Source organism: Drosophila gunungcola (assembly GCF_025200985.1).
Source record: "Drosophila gunungcola strain Sukarami chromosome 2L unlocalized genomic scaffold, Dgunungcola_SK_2 000037F, whole genome shotgun sequence".
Lineage (NCBI taxonomy): Eukaryota > Metazoa > Arthropoda > Insecta > Diptera > Drosophilidae > Drosophila > Drosophila gunungcola.
In genome coordinates, this window is record NW_026453164.1 from 244859 (window position 1) to 259288 (window position 14430).

The 14430-nt window shown below is 35.2% G+C and overlaps 3 protein-coding genes across 10 annotated transcripts; 2 read left to right on the forward strand and 1 right to left on the reverse strand.

The window, feature by feature from the left end:
• The first annotated feature begins 198 nt into the window (after nucleotides 1–198).
• Nucleotides 199–1080, forward strand: LOC128253524 (CD209 antigen). The gene has a single exon (XM_052981981.1). It carries the CDS (start codon nucleotides 199–201, stop codon nucleotides 1078–1080), a length of 882 nt encoding a protein of 293 aa, XP_052837941.1.
• Nucleotides 1081–1170: 90 nt separating this feature from the next.
• Nucleotides 1171–12505, reverse strand: LOC128253495 (nicotinate phosphoribosyltransferase). 8 transcript variants are annotated; one of them, XM_052981928.1, is made up of 12 exons: nucleotides 12457–12505; nucleotides 10701–11000; nucleotides 9681–9851; nucleotides 9488–9614; nucleotides 8767–8850; nucleotides 8562–8689; nucleotides 6455–6595; nucleotides 6222–6393; nucleotides 5498–5845; nucleotides 3184–3449; nucleotides 2295–2704; nucleotides 1171–2027 (listed from the first exon to the last, which is right to left on the reverse strand). In XM_052981928.1, the coding sequence occupies exons 2-12, from the start codon at nucleotides 10792–10794 to the stop codon at nucleotides 1950–1952; spliced, it is 2019 nt and encodes a 672-aa protein (XP_052837888.1). In that variant the 5' UTR covers nucleotides 10795–11000; nucleotides 12457–12505; the 3' UTR covers nucleotides 1171–1949. The 8 variants fall into 8 exon arrangements, 7 of the variants coding, with proteins under 7 accessions (XP_052837888.1, XP_052837883.1, XP_052837886.1 ...); XM_052981923.1 differs by having other exon boundaries at nucleotides 12348–12505; XM_052981926.1 differs by having other exon boundaries at nucleotides 12377–12501.
• Nucleotides 12506–13520: 1015 nt separating this feature from the next.
• LOC128253526 (C-type lectin 37Db-like) lies at nucleotides 13521–14288 on the forward strand. The gene is made up of 2 exons (XM_052981983.1): nucleotides 13521–13669; nucleotides 13730–14288. The coding sequence occupies exons 1-2, from the start codon at nucleotides 13594–13596 to the stop codon at nucleotides 14239–14241; spliced, it is 588 nt and encodes a 195-aa protein (XP_052837943.1). The 5' UTR covers nucleotides 13521–13593; the 3' UTR covers nucleotides 14242–14288.
• The last annotated feature ends 142 nt before the right edge of the window (nucleotides 14289–14430 follow it).

The following is a 14430-nucleotide window of genomic DNA, read 5'->3' on the forward strand; positions in this document are numbered from 1 at the left end:
TTAAGAGTCATAAACATTTTCTCAACAAAGATACGGTCTAAAAGTAATGTCATTCAGCATTCCTGATTATTATACATATGCGACTTTTATATTATGAATACTGGGTTCTTATCAACTACAGAGCTCTTCGAAATTCAGAAAATAAGTCCAGAATCAGTACGTTTAAAACTCTCTCGTCTCGTGGTTGTCGAATTCGCAATGCTTCGGATCCAAACCTATTTTCTTTGTGCATTGCTTGCCTTTCATTTGCATGGATGCCAATCGGATGGCCAGGATAAAGCCCGATCTGTATGCCTACTGCAAGATCCGCCGAATCAGTGCGGAGATTTCTGCCTTTCGGTACTGGAACCCCTCCTCAATCACATTGCCAAGCACCAGGAGCAATGGAACACCTCCGATGCCCTTAAACTACAGGACACCCAAGCTAAGCTGGACAAAATACAAACCACGTTAGTAGGTCAAACCACATCCTTCGACGACTTGAAGGGAAGACTGGAGAGAACGGAAACAAATCAAAAAGACTTGCACAACGAGAGTCAGATAAAAATTGAAGGTTTGCAAAGTTCACTACAAGAAATGGGCAAGAATTTTGAAGAGAGACTCCTCAAGATAGAAGTCCAGCAGAATGCCATCCAGACAAAGATGGAAACCGAAAGAGCCGCACTGCAGACAACACTGACCAGAATTTATCACACAATTGAATTTCCCAAATTCAAGCTCATTGGTTCCAGATACTTCTACATTGATGATACGGAGAACAGTTGGCCTGAAGCCAAGGAAAGCTGTCGCGAAATGGGTGCCCATTTGGCCGCCATCAAAGATGCAGAGGAGCTGGCTGCCATTAAAGTTAAGCTGACAAAAAAACGATACTGGCTGGGTATCAACGATCGGGAATTTAGTGGAGTATACATGTCCGTGGCTTCCGGCAAACGAGCTCCATTCTTGAAATGGGGATCTGGAGAGCCAAACCACGCGGGAAACGCAGAGCGCTGCGTTGAACTACTTGGTGGAATCGAAATGAACGACAACAAGTGCTCCGATAAATATGGTTTCATTTGCCAGTCGGACACTGAATTTTAGCTAATGGAAAACTACGAAACTATTTTAAATACTTGACTTTGCAAGTAAATAAATTAATTTTATATTAAACTTAAAAATACGAGAAAAAACTTTCCTGTTTTCTTTCACTTTTTATTTTCGATCAAAACTACAGGCAAACATTGTTAAGAAGCGGTATTTCAGTGGTGGCGGTGTGTGTTTGTTGTGTTGGTTGTGTGTTTGTATTGCTTAGTTGGCTTACAATTATCCACTTAAACATATTTACAATTGAATTTAGTTAAATACATAAACGTAGTATGTAAAGTATATATATAGTTAAGTGTGTGATTGATGTGTGCCCTATTGCGTGCAAATGTCCTAAAAAGCATTTGTACTTCTTACTTTTATCCTCCGTTAGAAACATTTCAACACTTAAGTACTAGAAAAATATTAAAGACATCTTTATCTGTTTGGTTTTTTCGCTCCGATTTTTGGTTGATCTAAGTTACTTTTTTTTTTTTTGGGGCTCTGCATCCTGATTCTCTTTTCGTTTTCCGTTTCCGCTTCTCGTTTAAGGCACATGACACATTCCTGAATATGATGTGCGTTTTATATAGCAGCTATTATTAGATATATGTATATATAACACGTTAAAACTATTGACTACACAATGTTTTGAAATTCACTCGCAAGTTCGCGTTGGAATTTGTGCTCCATATTCGGGGGAAATCTTCGTGGGTTCGAACAAATTCCAATTCTACAATGCATATGACCAGCAAATGACTAAAATTCAAACCACAAGCCACAAGTAGATCGTGGCCAACAATAAATTGTACACCAAATAAAAGTAAATTTCTCGGAAATGTTTTCGCGCATCTTGAAAATAGATCGTTAGATCCTACTTATATAGATCATGAGAGCTCGCCGATGGGAGCATTCTGCAGCCACAGATCGTGAATAAAGTTGTACAGATTATCGCTGACGGCCACCTGGAAAAGGATTATGGGATTTAAGATTTCATTTACGAAAAATCCTCTCATTTTTAGCAATGTTTCGTTTCTTTTTTATGATGCTGATAAGAATGAGGCAAGCCAAACAACAATAACATTCAATTTGTTTTTCATCTCCAATTTGGTTTTGCCCTTTGTGTTAAGTAAGTTTTTCTCCATAGCTAATGTGTTTGTGTTGGTAAATGCAGTCTAATCCTGATCTAAGCAATTTTCAACTATTAACAACTATGGTACCATGGCACTCACCTTATAGGGCGTTGGGTTGAGCGTACGCTTGTGATCATTCCGCAGCGTCTTCAGTGAGATTTGTACCTTCTCGCGCACCTGCTCCAAGGTGGGCAACTGCTGGCAGATCTTGCCCGACTTCCAGTACACCTTGTACAGCGATTCCACGTGCGAGGGTATCACGTAGGCGCGTTTCGACTCCTGGAAAGGATGGCGGCACAGGACCTTCTGGCCCACTGCCGGCGGTGGCTCCGATACCTTCTGCAGCAGATCGATCAATGCATGGCCATCGGCACTATATAGCCGGTAGGCATTCTTGTTGCCCGGCATCGTCACCTTCTCCACGTCCTGGCTCAGTTTAATTCGCGGCTGGCCGTTGATCTCCACCAATTTGTACACACATCCCAGGGCTGGCTGACGCTGGCAGGTTACTGGAGATTTAATTCGGAAATCGATATCAGTAAGTTTCAAATGTACGTAGTTATATCGCATAATTCAAGCAGAATGCTGCTAAAGAAGTTTATAGCGCAGTAAGTAAGACATTTGGGACTCTTTAAAGTCAATATATATTTGATCACCATTTGTCCGTTTGTCTTGTCCGTTTGTTGTCCGTTTCTTCGTAAGCTAGTCTCTCTGTTTTAAAACTATATTTAATATATCGGAATGAACCGTATACGACGATTATATCATATAGCTCTCATTGAAACATACTAGTTTAATATTCTATTGTAGAAATTCTAGAACGATATGAAATAGCTACAAAATGCTTCGTTAAATCGGCACAGTTACGTTTTACTTAAACATATATGTACTCAAATCGAATTACAGGTATTTAATTCTTTGTAATACAAGGTTTTATAAACTTCTTGCTAAATTTCTTATTAAATTAGTCACTATTTATGTTGCTCACCCAAATGCGTGCCAATGCCAAAGCAATCGATCTTATGTCCCTGTTCGTTAAGGCTCAGAATTGTGTCCTCGTTGATGTCATTAGATGCCACAATGGTCAGCTTGTTGAACCACGGAACCTTGAATCGCTCAGCCACCTTCTCGAAGGTTTCCCGCGCCAAGCACGATAAATAGGCCAGATCCCCGGAATCGATCCTTATGCCTAGAGCATGATAGCCCAAGTCGTTTAGGGCCAAAGCCACGGCACTGAAATTCAGCAGACCACTCCTAAAGTAAACAAAAATAGCAACAAATAGTCAGTAATCATATCTACACTACCCATCAAGTGCTGCTCAGTTTTTGGTTTTCAATTTAACAAACATATTTCTCTCATTTTGCTATTTTGCAATAGTTTTGCCACTAAATTTAAAGCGAGAATTACACAAAAACAAATGTTTTGAAAGTGGGGTGGAGCAAAAAACGTGTTTGAGGACCCAAATTGGTTCCTTTCGATTTGCAAGTGCGGCTCTTGGTGTTGAAATATTCAGCCTGGTTAAATTTTATCATTTATTGTAATAGGGAGCAGCACAAAATGTCGAAGATTTTCGGTTTTTGTTTTAAAGCCATGCAGTGTGCTCTCTCGGACGCTTTTTTTTAACTATTTACAGGTTATAGAACTAACAAAAAATATATTTTGAAAATTTTTCAAAGAGGATTTGTTGGTTACAAAAAATTTTTAAGAAATCTATTCCAAAATAATCTATTTTGGAAAAAAGATATACCAATTCAGAAAGGGGGACATTCAAACAAGGAAATTGAAAAAAATAATAAAACTTTAACCAAATCGCTTTTGAACTGGAGACAAGGACAATTGAAACGGGGTTAAGACTATGACATTAGGGTGAATCAGTGCGTGTTTCGGTTTTTAGTTTTTAGTTTTTGGTTTCATTTGTTTGCTTAAAACAATGTTGAACAATTTAAACATTTAGAAACGAATGGGTAAAGTTAATATTGTACTTTACTTTACTAGAAGTTTATCGAAAAAATTTGATGAGTTTTGTAGTTTATGAGTATATAACATTTTCTTTAAGTCTGTAGACTAAATAATGTTGAAAATAAGTTGTAAGTAATAAATAACAGTAATAAAAACTTTCTTTGTCTTTAGATTGTAATATTTTTTTGTAAATTCTCTAAATAATTTGCAATAAGTTGTAAGTAATATTTTCAATCATTTAAATTTTCATAGCACTTTCAAGTCAACTATTTTAATTGTTTTATGCACCTTGTTATGTGTGAGACATAGGATCGTTTATCATTTATGCAGGAACTTTTGCTTTTTGTTGTCGTAATTTTTGCTTTCGAGTGTGTGAGTATATGCCATATGATATTTTAGTGTTTGTTTTTATCATGTTGTTGATTGTTCGAATTGTTTTGGGATTGTTGTAACTTGAATACGTGTGTTGTTTTACATACCTCTGCCAAAATAGTGCCGGAAGTCATTTGTTTACTATGTTAGATTCGTAAATTCTTTTCATTTTCGGTTTTTCATGGGTTTCTGATTCGGTTTCGATTAATGATTTCTGTTTTATTTGTTTCACATTCACATTTAAGACGAGAAAATAAAAAAGCATAATAAACAAAATTGAGTTAGAAGAGAGTAAATGCCAAACGAAAAAATGTAATATGATAAACGAGCGTGTTAGTAGGAAAAGTGATGGACAAAAATAACCAGAAGAAAGTTAGAAAAGCAAGAGGGAGAAAGCAAATAAATAAATTCACTTCACCTTTCTTTTTTTTTTTGCCAGAATTCTTCCTATTTATAAGGACTGACTTGGGGACCAATTTCATAACACTAAAGCAGAGGACACATACATAGACATATAGTCATATATTAGCTTAAATATACACATATATATGCATGTATATGATGGTTATAATTTTAAATTTGGTTGCTAAATTTTAGTTATATATATTTTTACGATAACATGCAGGCTTACATTAAGAAAACTTAAAAATTTGGTAGTAGAGCTAGCATAAAATTCTATTATTTTGTTCATTTTATTATCACATAAAATTAAACAGTTATTAAAGTTTTTGCCAGCTCTAATTAGTAATATTTGAGATAAAATTATAGCTTAAATGAGCGGTAAGGTTAGAGGAAAAGCTTCCAAGTAGCCAAAGAAAAATGTTAATAAAAATGCGAATGTAGAAAATGATGAGAATAGTTAAGATGAAAATGGAAAGGAAAACTCTATTTAATTTATTTTTCTCCTATTTTAGTTTTTGGTTTTTCTATGACTCATTAGTTTGGTCTTTTTTGCGATAACGACATTTACCTGAATGACTTCTCGACATATTTTGGTAGGTATGCCGTCCCATTGGACACTGTTGTTGCTGTTGTTGTCTTTAAAGCGGTTGTTGCTGTTGTTGTTGCAGCTGTTGTTGTCGTAGTTGTTGTTGTTGTGCTGGTTTTAGTATCTTGTATCTTAGTATCTTTCGGCGATCTACTGCCACCATTCTGAGCAATGCCATTCTGATGGCCATTGGTCTTATGCCCATTTATATGACCATTACTTTGACCATTTTTATGGCCATTGGTCGATGGCTTTTGCTTTGGCGGACTGCTCTCAGTTTTTAGTTCATTGATAAGCTTGGGTTCTGTGTTGGCCTGTTCTGTTTCTCGGCTGTTGGATAATACTTTGGATTATTACTCAAACGAAAAACAAAACAAAAAATAAAAGCTCACAGTTAAAAAATGGAAGGAACCAAAATTAAACTTAAAAAACATATAATCAATGTATGGGTTGGTTTTTCTATGGGTAAAGTTGACTGGTTAGCTTGTTAAATAGTTACTCTGGTTTTTTGTTATGTTTTATATCTGGCTGGTGCACGTCTCGAGAGTCTCAAATACAATACAAAAACAGATCAATTAAAATCCATACTCAAAAAATAACAAGGGGTAAAATATGGGTCGAGTTACGACGGGATAATACAACACAAACAAAAGGAAAAACCGAAAACTAAAACTGTTCCGAGAGAATCTGCCTAGAAGCGAAATACCTCTTAACATCGTACGTATCGACAAGGGCCATGAATCCGTCAGGGAATGCGATGGCATAGGACACCATTGCGGCCAGTTCACCCTCACTGGACTCCTCGGTGGACACGTCCAACAGATGGGACAACATTGCCCGATGTCTAACCGCATGCTCCAGTAGATCCTCCATGATGCCTGCAATATATTCGAATATCAAACTGGTTTTCCATTGCTTTAATTTATAATATTTACTTACCGGTTTGCTTGTGCTTTAGCAGACGTGTCTTAAGTTCTCCAATGCTGCTGAAACTAGTGATATAGGCATGTGCATGGGTTCCCTTCACGGGGATATTGAAAAGCTTTCCAGCCAACACATTGGAGGTGCCATCAAAACCGCCTAAAAATAAGAGTTAAATATATTGTAATAGTTGTAAGATAATTTAAAAGAAAAGAGAGAATGGGAAGAATCAAATTGGAGAATCAAATATTGAGTTCGTGTATGTACCTTTTACCAGCAGACAGAAAAATATTTTTTTTTAATTTTGGTAAGGGTCTAGCTATAGTTTTTGTTATAACAAGATCCAAAAATTTAAGTATTCCATATAACAAATTTAAGTCATAATTTATTTTTTTTCGCTATCTAGAAAACTAGGTATAAAAAACAATTTCCATTTTTAAAATCCTTTCCAAACTTTCAAGCTAAAAAAATACCAAATCTAAAGTATTCCTTAAACAAATTTTCGTAAGTCATTATTTTTCCTTTTTGTCAGAACCCTAGGCTTAAATTACAATTTCCACGAAATCGTTTAAAAGCACAGCAAAGCAACCTTTTTAAATAACCCTTTAATGGTCCCATATCATTATATTCTCCCATTAAGCAAGGAAATTCCTACTATAAACATATCAATTCAGCAGCCTTTCCTTTCAGTTCTTCAGCCTGCCCAAAAATTGAAGCCTTGGTAAAAACCTTGACGCGAAATGGACGGCGTGAGTCACGCGCACGCGAAGTTATCCATTGATTTGGGGGTGATACTATATAGGGGATATATGTATATCCCAAACCCAACGCATTCAAAACTTTGAGCGTTGAGTTTGCCAAAACAAACGGAACCGAAAAAAGTTACGATGTGTGAGCGCCAATTGAAAGGCAGCGATTCCTGGCTGGGAATTCGGATTCGGTTGGCACCTGGCACCGATTGATATTCCATATACATGGACACCCTACGTGGGCGTTGCGTGTGCCACCCACTTTAGGGATTTTTACTGCTTTTACTGCCATCGGGGCGCATTTAGTTTAACACATAGACAAGAGTTCTTGAACTTTGCCGCAGCAAGGGGCAAAAGGTGGAGAAACACAAAGGAGAAACGGAAGCCTTGATGAAGGCGGAGAATTAGTCATGGTTCGAGGGGGCGGGAGGGCCTTGAGAAATGGGAAAAATCGGAAATCGGAGTCAGCGAAGCCTCAGCTCCTGACAGTGACACGTGCTTTGCATGCATGCACATCATAAAAAGTCAGTCACAAAACAATATGAAAAGCTCCTATTTACTGCCTTCATGCCTAACCCCCTTTCGGAACGATCAATGCATAAGATGATAAGGTGACGAATAAGCTACTTAAATGCCCTGTAAAATAATTAGTATAGTAATAATGATAGCACTTAAAATTTACCTACAAGCTATGAAACTGATTTTTTTGCTTTTAGTCAATTTAATCTTTTAAATTTCTTACAAACTTTAAAACTTATTTAGATGCTTTGTTTTTATTATAAAATTGCATTTTTTATTCAATCTTATCTTACAAAGGTTTTTAAATGAAGTCTTGGGAAAAGCCCCAAATGCTTTGTAGATCAATAACAATGATAGTAATTATAATAATAATTACCTACAGGTTTATAACAAACATGCAATACATTTTCTTTTGTATACTATGGAACTGATTTACATTTTAATAATTTAACATTTACATTGCTATTCTAGTCAATCTAATCTACCACAAATTCTAATATCTAGTTCTAGGAAATTTGCTTTAAATTATAGTCTAATGCAAATCAATTGTGTTGCCTATAGTACAAAATTATTGGCAACGATTTCTTCGTTGCAAATATTTTATATATCTCACTTCCCAAAAAAAAGCGTGTCAAAAAAGGTGACTGTGATTAAGCATTGCCCAAATCCGGCCTACTCTATCCCCTATTATTTTTAATTGATAATGAGCTGTCTGCATGCAATTTGGCAATAGCGAAAAAATGTTTATATCGCGCACACGGTTGACCTTACTTGTCAGGTCTTTTTTTTTACAGAGCTCCATGTTTCTAAGAGTGTGGGGCGTGTGAAAGTTCATTTTTTATGGTGGTGCTCAGTACCTGTGTAGGAATATTTCGATGCGGATAGACCGCCATCTGGTCCCTGGGCACGACGCAGTCCAAATTCCAATAGTTTGACATGTTTGCCAGCTACCATGCGATAGCGGGCTGCATTGGTGGCCATTAAACTGTTTTTTTGGGTGGCAAAAAGAAGGAACTATTAGGAAATTTCCATGTAACAGGGAAAAATATATGCAATACATACCTGGCATAATTCACCAGGGTGAGAAGAGTCGTTTCCAACAGCTGCACTATGATCAAAGGTCCCTCGATCTTAATAATGGGAACTCTGAAAATAAAAGGTATTTATAAAAAAAGGTATAAACAGGCTTAACTTATCTAAGTTGTTCAACAGTTACAATGAAAGCATAATAATAGCATTTATGATAAGCATGAACATCTTTCAACTTATCAGCTGCCATACAGACATTAATTATAGAAGTCTACACATTGTAACCATTACAGAATTCAGAGATAAAATACGTGCTGACTGTTGTGATGACTGCTCTAAATATATCTTCCAGAATTAATAATACATTTTAAAATAGATTGCGTTTAAAGTGCATGTACATATATTCCTGACACATAAATATTTATTAAATATAAATAGCATAATTACTAAGCATTTTTAAATGAGTAATCGATAAGAAAACAAATTACTTGCTTAAAAATAATAAACATACGATCATGCTTTTCATAGCGACACAAAAATGTAATTTTAGCTTAGACTTGGTTTACTTTAATGTAAAAACTAACTAGCACTGGTCAATATAGCAGATTCCTAGGGATTCCATGAAAATTGATTACATTTATACCTTTAAAAAACATAAACATTAAGCATTTTAGAATGAACATAAGTAATAGAACTGTGTAACTCAATCTTAATATACATCTATGAAAAAACAATGGCTCCCATGCAAACCCACCGTGGAAATGCTACCGTGCCCTCATCAATGGCATACAAGGTGACATCCCGCGCCGTCAGATTACCGAGGTACTCAAAAAACTCGTGCTCAATGCCCTCGGGCAATGTTTGCTTAAGGTATTCGATATCTGAAATAGGTCCAATCAAATTGATTAACTAATTTGTATCAAAATATACATAGATGTTTAACTTACCGCTCTGGGAATAGTGAAAGCTATCCAGGAATTTGAGGCACTCCTCTAGACCGGCGAAAATTGTGAATTCACCGTGGAATGGATTGTTGCGAAAGAACAGATCGAACACAGCCGTATCGTCGGTCTTATCGGACTTCCAATATGCATAGGCCATCGTAATTTGATACAAATCTGTAATATTATGGGTAAGTCCAAACCATATTAATAAATGGTAATAACACGAATCTAAACAGGTACAGTAAATCAAATTCTAACTGGCTAAATACATACTTCGATTTACCCACAAACTGTGAAACATAATTTTCTAAAAAATAAAATTGTATAAATTCTAATAAAATTATGGTTATGATGGTAACCTATCATATTATATATTATGAATTTTAAATAATATTTGTAAGAACTTGATATAAGTTCAGGTTAATTGAGTTCCCCTGTACACAGTAGCAACCATTTCAGCCTAGAATCGTGGCAGATAAGATAACCTGGAAAGTCTATAGCTGATGGGGGCAATTAACGCTACCCAAATACAAAAACACGAGCCCGCAAATGAAATGCAAATTCTTATCTAAGTGCAAAGACCTAAAGATCGTTTTTTTTTTTTTATTTATTTGCGCTCGTGTCTGCATTGCAATGCCTAAAAATATGCTGGGTATATATAGAAAGGTATACAAAAGCATCGCATAGCGCGCCAAATTGTCTCTGCCTAAATGTCAGCCGGTTTGAGAGCTTTGGAAAACGAAATAAAAACCACTTTTTTATTGAAGGGATTTAAATAAATTTAAAGGAATTGAAATTTTCAAATTTAAAGAGCAAATAGAAAGAAAAGAAATTGCTTTTTGAATTGAATGTTACTGTTATTGTAAGGATACAATTCGATCCATTAATTGAGTCCAATTCAATATAACCTACTCTCTTAAATTCTACAAATCCCAGAAAATTGCCTACACGCAGCTTTTTCTCTCCATTTTCTTAAGTAATTATTACAACCATGTGTTGGCAATATACATTTTTGTTAATTACCAGTTAGCAAAGGCTGGACAACTCCATTCTGGTTCATCCGTCCGCGATCCATAAACTGGCCGCCCGCACTGCAGCTCAATTCACGGTGGTTCATTTTGTCGCCGATCTGTGGAATCTTGCGCTATATGTATGTCTTTAGATTTTCAATGTGCCAGTCAGGGAGCAATTTTATTTAACTCGTTCACACGCGACTCGTTTTGAAGCAATTAATGTGCCAAATAAACAAATTAATTTATTGTTTTTGCTTGGCTGGGCTTATTTATAATCGAGCGAAAGGCGTTGAACTTTTGTGTCTGTAATCTGTAAAGGCAGAAAATTGTTTTGCAATTGATGCTTAACAACAATTGTTAATTGTTTCAGCCCAAATGACGTAAGAAACGCGAAACGTGAGCTCGTGTTCAAATAGTTTAGCATAAGAATGCAATAGAAACAATTAGGAATATTTGACTTATTTGTACACACTGTAAGATACCCAGTAGTTTTGTACGTTGATTTCTACATTGAGTGGCTTGATATTGGTAGTTTTAAGTTATTAATCTTTTTTTTGCTTGTGTTTTACCACATTTTACTAAAATAATAACACAGCAAATGCCTATATACTATTTAAACAGCATTTAAATATTTATATGATTTAATTATTAATTGTTATTTGCTTTGAATTTTATTCATATGCAAGAAATTGCAATCTCATGATTATAATTATATTAATCAAGGGGGAGTTTTGTAGTTTTAGTTAAAATTTGTAAAAAGTTATGTGATAAGTTAAAATTATGTTTAAAGGGTAAAGTCAACTAAAAAGTACACTTTTTATAGGGTAATCACATGTTTATTTAAATTTTCGTGAGTTTAAAAACCTTAACTATTTATTTCACAATCACCGGGTAACCGAAACTGAAACGCAAATTAACCCAAAACTGAGGCAAGTTTTGAAATGTTAATGAAATTCGAGTCAAATTAGCATAGGGTAATATAAAACTGACTTTAATGTAGGCTACGTTATCAATTAAAATAACACGATTTTAGGTGCTGTTTTGATAACGCGACTTTAGTTATTTGTTTTACTCATATGAAGATCACTTTTTGCGGGGCGAACTTTTCCGCTCAGCTTTTGAAGTTGAATTGAATTCGAAAATCGCAAAAAGGAACGGGTTAAACGAAAGAGAGCTAACATATCAGAGAGAGAGAGAGAGTGTGAGAGAGTGAGAGCGAGAGCTTTGTTTTTTGTTTGCTGGGAGAATTTGTTGATTTTTGTTTTTGTGTTGCCATTGGCAGCCGGTTGGTTTGATTTTTTTGTTTTTGCATTTTTTTACTAGCTTTTTTTTTCTATTCAAAGTTTGTTGTTTTAGATTATTGGCAAAAATGTAAGATTACACACAACGTGTTGCTGCATGTTGAAGGTTGCGTGAAGGTCGCGCAACACAGGCGCACACCACGCACACACACACAAACACACATAAAAAAGTGAGAAAGGGGCGTTACTGCCACCCCCCAAGAAAGGAGGCGTGGACGTTGACGTGGGCGGGAGAATTCTGTATGCACTTTCACTTTTTTTGCGCACACTTCAATTCATCATTTTTAATTACACGGCTGGGCAGTTGTTTTTTTGGTTTTGCCACATTCAATTTATTATATTGCATTGATCCTTACAGGTTTACATTGGGTTTTTCTATAATCACCGGCTAATCACTTTGTTTGGTACATTTATTTGCTTTTTTTTTAATAACTGTCCGCCAAATACACGAAAAAAGTGAATTACTTTCAATTCATTCAGCGAACGCTCGCGCACGTTCTTCTTCTTCTGTTGCGAACAGCTGATTGCGCTGTTATGTCGGCTGCTGTGCTGCGAAATCAGCCATTTACCGTCATTTTTAGCTTTTTTATCCCAACTCATGGAAAAAGCTAAAATCGGAAAAGCTTTTTTTATTTTATCTTGCTTCAAATACAAAACGCCCGAATATTATAGCTCTAACATTTATTAAGAACAAAATTTAACTAAGTAATAAAGAATTGGAAAATTCCATTCACTCTTCACATTCATAATAGAAATACCGAGAAAATCAATTTATGTTTTTATTTTTTTAATTTTAAAAGTAACAAGAAGCCTCTTGGTTTTTTTCAATCCACAATAAAAAAACATTGTTTTATATTCATAAATTTAGATAGTTTTCTAGCAATGACACGTTTTGAAAAACATCGCAAAGAACTTTATGGGTTTTTACTGAGCGCCCTTTGGTAACTCTAAAAATAATTATTTGGCGCCAATGGGTTCCACAAAAAAAAATTTAAATTAATAAGATTTGGGTGGTATAAGTGATTTAAAACCCAACGTAGAACACAATTTATTTATATTAATAAAATATAATACATATTTGGAAAGCCAAAGTTTATATAACTTTTCAGCTATAATACAATTTTAATATTCTACAAAACGACTATATATTATATATAATCTTTTTTGGCGTATTTTAATGAGCTCAAAATGTTACCAAGTTTCGAAAATGTATAAATCGACATAGTGATTTTTTTATCGAGTCGATACATAATTGTTTTTGTATTTTAGAGACAAAAATTTGTTTTTGCTTTTGTTTTATTTATCAAAGAATATATTCCGCGAACAAATGGAACAATTAATGAGATGATGAATCATCATCAGAAAGATAACAATTTAAAGCCATTTTAAAATCGTGCTTGGGATTATTTTGAAACGTCTTTATTATATTTCAGATGGTGATGCGCTTTTTTATTTGGAAACTTTCAAATAAATTTAAATTAAATTTCAAATGATTTTAAATCTAAATCGACATTTTGACAGATCAAAAGTAGCAGGTTTTACCAGGTTTTTTTTTCGTTCGTATTTATTGTCTGGAATTTATATGGATCGCAGGCAAACATCATGGACGCTGAAGATGTTGAACGTGAATTGCAGGATACGTCGAATCCATTTTTAACCAAAATTTTGCAGTTGCAAAGTAAGATTAAAATCTAGTATTCAACCTTGCAATTTTTTTTGTAAATAAATCTCTTTTCAGAAAACAACGAGAAAAGAATAAGCAGGCTTGAGACCCAGGTAAAGGCACAGGAAGCTCTTATTATTGGAATGTCTGGGATACCTTTTCGGCGATCCAATCAACATTATTCCGAATATTTTCAAAAAGAAACACGAAAGTTCGAGCAAATCGGCGCTAGACGTTTCTATATATCTGACAAACACTTTCCAGATTCTTTGCCAGTGGCCGAAGGAATATGTCGCCAAATGGGTGGCTCATTAGTCGCCATTAAAGACCAAGACGAACTGGACGCCATTAATGCAAAAGTCAATAATAATACCCGTTTCTGGCTGGGCATCAACGATCGTAAGAATAATGGAACTTACGTATCGCAGGCCACCGGAAAGGTAGCTCCATTCTTGAAGTGGCGATCGGGCGAACCCAACAACAAGGGAGGCGATGAGCACTGCGTCGAACTTCTTGACGGCGAAATGAATGATGTTCCGTGTTCCATGCATCTTTTTACAATTTGCCAAGAGGGCAATGGTGTTTAGCTTCACAGAAACACAAAAACAATTCTTCAAAATAAAAATTCTGAGAATATTCGTTTATGTTGTTTCGAAGCATTTGCTTATAGAAAAAAAAAGAATTAGGTTATTGTTCCAATAAAAAATAATCTCTCTCTCAAATGAAGTAAGAAAAATAAATGTAACATTTTTCAAAGAAAAACTAATAAAAAAGTC